Source organism: Siphateles boraxobius, unplaced genomic scaffold (assembly GCF_051911475.1).
Source record: "Siphateles boraxobius isolate OS27281-9 unplaced genomic scaffold, OSU_SipBor_1 137, whole genome shotgun sequence".
Classification (NCBI taxonomy): domain Eukaryota; kingdom Metazoa; phylum Chordata; class Actinopteri; order Cypriniformes; family Leuciscidae; genus Siphateles; species Siphateles boraxobius.
The window spans coordinates 2,177,501-2,182,500 of record NW_027508741.1 but is presented as its reverse complement, the minus strand read 5'-3'; the positions used below and the strand labels follow the sequence as shown (position 1 = coordinate 2,182,500).

Genomic DNA, 5,000 nt, shown 5'->3' with positions numbered 1-5,000 from the left:
TAGGGTCAGGTGTGTTTGATACGGGTGAGGTTAGGTTCAGGTGTGTGTGATACGGGTAAGGTTAGGGTCAGGTGTGTGTGATACGGGTGAGGTTAGGTTCAGGTGTGTGTGATACGGGTAAGGTTAGGGTCAGGTGTGTGTGATACGGGTGAGGTTAGGGTCAGGTGTGTGTGATATGGGTGAAGTTAGGGTCAGGTGTGTTTGATACGGGTGAGGTTAGGTTCAGGTGTGTGTGATACGGGTAAGGTTAGGGTCAGGTCTGTGTGTGATACGGGTGAGGTTAGGGTCAGGTGTGTTTGATACGGGTAAGGTTAGGGTCAGGTGTGTGTGATACGGGTGAGGTTAGGGTCAGGTGTGTGTGATACGGGTGAGGTTAGGGTCAGGTGTGTGTGATAGGGACAGGTGTGTGATACGGGTAAGGTTAGGGTCAGGTGTGTGTGATACGGGTAAGGTTAGGGTCAGGTGTGTGTGATACGGGTAAGGTTAGGGTCAGGTCTGTGTGTGATACGGGTGAGGTTAGGTTCAGGTGTGTGTGATACGGGTAAGGTTAGGGTCAGGTGTGTGTGATACGGGTGAGGTTAGGGTCAGGTGTGTGTGATACGGGTAAGGTTAGGGTCAGGTGTGTGTGATACGGGTGAGGTTAGGGTCAGGTGTGTGTGATACTGGTGAGGTTAGGGTCAGGTGTGTGTGATAGGGACAGGTGTGTGATACGGGTAAGGTTAGGGTCAGGTGTGTGTGATACGGGTAAGGTTAGGGTCAGGTGTGTGTGATACGGGTGAGGTTAGGGTCAGGTGTGTGTGATACGGGTGAGTTTAGGGTCAGGTGTGTTTGATACGGGTGAGGTTAGGTTCAGGTGTGTGTGATACGGGTAAGGTTAGGGTCAGGTGTGTGTGATACGGGTAAGGTTAGGGTCAGGTGTGTGTGATACGGGTGAGGTTAGGGTCAGGTGTGTTTGATACGGGTGAGGTTAGGTTCAGGTGTGTGTGATACGGGTGAGGTTAGGGTCAGGTGTGTTTGATACGGTTGAGGTTAGGTTCAGGTGTGTGTGATACGGGTAAGGTTAGGGTCAGGTGTGTGTGATACGGGTAAGGTTAGGGTCAGGTGTGTGTGATACGGGTGAGGTTAGGGTCAGGTGTGTGTGATACGGGTGAGGTTAGGGTCAGGTGTGTGATACGGCTGAGGTTAGGGTCAGGTGTGTTTGATACGGTTGAGGTTAGGTTCAGGTGTGTGTGATACGGGTAAGGTTAGGGTCAGGTCTGTGTGTGATACGGGTGAGGTTAGGTTCAGGTGTGTGTGATACGGGTAAGGTTAGGGTCAGGTCTGTGTGTGATACGGGCAGGGTCCGAAATTAACACCCGCCAAGCGCCAAATGCGGGTTGATTTTCCGTTTGGCGAGTAAATCTCAAAAGGCTATCCGCCCCCCTGGCGGGTGAATGTTCATACCAAAATAGTAATGTAATAAAATGTTTATTACAATTGCATTTTGTAATGTTATAAAATATCTAGCATGATGGCTACGGACATGACGGAGTTGTTGTGTTTGCGGGATGGGAATTGAAAGTGACATGGCGCACCTGAAGAACGAGCAGAGAGAGAGAGAGACAGCGAGAGAGAGAGAGAGAGAGAGAGAGAGAGAGAGAGCCCTGGTCGCGCGCCCGCACTCTTTCTCTTCGAAACCATGCGAAAGTATAAACAAGGCTTCACCGTCTCCTAATCGCTGTCTTGCTCTCTCTCCCTGGCACATATTCATCAAAATAAATCGACACGATGGTAAAGGTCGGAAGATCATAGTTTCATGTGGAGCATTCGGATATTTTTTTTCCTGAATTACCGCTGGGTGTGAACTGTGAATTGTGCTAAAATACCTTATCTTCTCTGAAGCGTTCCGCACATTCAGCTGACATAAACCACACTTTAAATAAACGAAAAAACCTATCCAGTGATTAAATGTTTTCTGTGTTGACACAAATCTTGAGGGATGTCCTAGCTGCCGGGATAATCACACAACGCGTACATATCCCATAATGACACGTCCAATTCGCGAACTAATGACTCACTCCTTTGAACCGATTCATTTTAATGAAGGGTTAAAGACAACTGATATTTCCAGTCCTTCAGTTACTGATCAGTCAGAGTAAATGGAGTAAAAAAATAGGCAGAGTAAAACTAAATATTTTTTTGAAATAATTATAATATATTATTATTGCATACTTTTTATTAAATATACAATTAATACATTTCATTTGTACAGAACTATTTTTATAGGCACCACCAGAAAAATATTATTTTAATGTGTGTAAATTGTGTAATATGTGTGTGTAAATAAAAGTAAGAATGGAAAATAATAGACCAGAAATATAATGGCAAAAATGTTTAAATATAGCCTATATAAATTAATGAATATGTGACACAAAAAGGCTGTTTATTATTTTGGCCGGTAAAAAATATGCTTGGCTGGTGGATTTTTTCATCTACCAGTCCCAGTGGCAGGTGAGCCAAAAAGTTAATTTCGGACCCTGGATACGGCTGAGGTTAGGGTCAGGTGTGTTTGATACGGGTGAGGTTAGGTTCAGGTGTGTGTGATACGGGTGAGGTTAGAGTCAGGTGTGTGTGATACGGCTGAGGTTAGGGTCAGGTGTGTGTGATACGGGTAAGGTTAGGGTCAGGTGTGTGTGATATGGGTGAGGTTAGGGTCAGGTGTGTGTGATACGGGTAAGGTTAGGGTCAGGTGTGTGATACGGGTAAGGTTAGGGTCAGGTGTGTGTGATATGGGTGAGGTTAGGGTCAGGTGTGTGTGATACGGGTAAGGTTAGGGTCAGGTGTGTGTGATACGGGTAAGGTTAGGGTCAGGTGTGTGTGATACGGGTGAGGTTAGGGTCCTCGCTCCTCCAGAAACATGTTCAGTTGTCAGACACGACTGGATCTTCAGAAGGGACTGGATTCTGTGGTCAGATGAAACTAAAAAAGAGCTTTTTGGCAGCAAACACACCAGATGGGATCAAAAGTAGCCCATGCCCTTGGTTAAATACACCACTGGATCTTTAATGTTGTGGGCATATTTTTCTGCTGGAGGTCCTGGACTTCTTTTTCAGATACATGGCATCATGGATTCAAGCAAAAACCAACAGATTAGATTAAAAATCTAAACCTGACGGCTTCTGCTATAAATCTAGCCGTGGTTGGATATTTCATCAGGACAACGGTCCAAAACAAACATCAAAATCAACACAAAATGTGTTACAGAGCACAAAATGAAGCTTCTGCCATGACCGTCCCAGTCCCTGACCTGATGAGTGGAGTGAACTGAAGAGGAGAAGCACCAGCATCTGGGAATCTGCAGATCTGGAGATCTTCTGTAAGAGCAATGGTCTCTGATCTCAGGTCAGGCGTTCTCCAAACTCATCCGGCATTAGAGGAGGATGCCAATAATTGTGGCCAACGTGTTTTGGAGAAAAACATTTACTTCATAATGTGATTTTTATCATTTAAAGTGTAAAAACCTCGACTGCTCAACCTCAGTTAAAAATATAACGTTTCTTGTACTACGCCTTGATTGTCGTTTTCTTTTTACTACTAGTTGCAGCACCAAAAGATTGTGCAAAAGAGAAAATATTATGTAAAATAACTCTAGAGTTTTAATATAAAATTTATTTAGCTGTTATCAGTACAGTAGAGCTTTATCCTGAGTGATTCACTCATGATATCTGCTGAAACTGGTCAGGGACTAAAATGAGATGATCAGAAATGCAGAAATACAGCATGAAATAAACACATGATGCTGAAGTCTCTCGTGCTCGTCTGATCAATAGATTATGTTCACGTCGTTTATCAGACGTGTTTTGTCCACGAACTGCAGGTGCAAGTCCTCCTGTTCAGTGTCACTTTCATCCCCAACCCTGAAATCCTTTGGGATTGCAGTCGCATGTTCCATAAGAACAGATAAAACTCGTTCCCATGGCGATTTGATCCTGTGTTTCTGTCACATGACTGTGCAGAATCTGGACTTCAGTCTCCTCGTCAGGGGCGTGGCCTGATCACTGTCGCGCTGAGTGAGGGGCGGAGTCACAGTGCTCCTGGCCAATGGGTGTGCACTGAAACATTTACATCATTAAATTATCATCTCTCACTACAAAAGTGATCAGAACAACATTCGTGCACTCAAGTGTGTAAAACAGGGCAGAATGTACTGGGATAATGTGAAGGAATTCACACTGAATTAAACAGTCCGATTGGCATTTATGCAATTTATACATCAATCTCTAACTCTAAACTCATCATGATGAGGGTGTATAATATATATATATATATATATATATATATATATATAGTCTAAAATGTAGTGTGACTTGTTTTGAACAGTTAAAATGTTATGTTACTGTTAGTGCCGGGCAACGATTAATCGCATCCAAAATGAAAGTTTGTTTACATACTATATGTGTGTATAATTATTTTGTATATATAAACACACACATATCCATGTATATATTTGAGAAAGATGTGTTATTTAATATATAAAATATTTATATATAATATCAATTATTTATAAATACATATACAGTATATAGATGCAAATATATCTTAAATGTATATATGCATGTGTGTGTGTTTATATATACAAAATAATTATACACAGTACACACACATGTATTATGTAAACACAAACTTTTATTTTGGATGCGATTAATCGTTGCCCAGCACTAGATACTCTATATTAAAATGACTAGATTAAATGAAATGAGTCATGAAATTAATTATTACACGGGTCAGTTTAGGAGTTTTGCCTGTTTAGTGATGAGCTGTTTTAAAAAGGTCACGTGAACAACCTCACAAAAAGATTGAAGGAAGGTTATGATAAAACAGACTCGTACCCGTTCACCTGTACTGGCTTGGGCTTCAGAGATTCACACACATCACCTGTACAGGCAGAGGCACATTCAGTTATTTCATGTTTTCAGCATTAGTGAAGAGTGTGTGTGTGTTTGGTGTTTTTCAGACTCGCC

The 5,000-nt window shown here is 42.5% G+C and overlaps 1 protein-coding gene across 2 annotated transcripts in view; it reads right to left on the bottom strand.

The window, feature by feature from the left end:
• Window positions 1-3,612: 3,612 nt before the first annotated feature.
• ttc24 (tetratricopeptide repeat domain 24) overlaps window positions 3,613-5,000 on the bottom strand; it is a 34,373-nt gene continuing 32,985 nt past the window's right edge. For both annotated transcript variants that reach the window (XM_077229982.1, XM_077229981.1), the window contains exons 12-14: window position 5,000; window positions 4,869-4,914; window positions 3,613-4,091 (exon numbers count right to left, since the gene is read on the bottom strand). The exon at window position 5,000 is cut by the window's right edge and continues 70 nt beyond it. In XM_077229982.1, the coding sequence (XP_077086097.1) occupies window positions 3,980-4,091; window positions 4,869-4,914; window position 5,000 (159 nt within the window). In that variant the 3' untranslated portion in view covers window positions 3,613-3,979. The remainder of the gene's footprint in view (window positions 4,092-4,868; window positions 4,915-4,999) is intronic.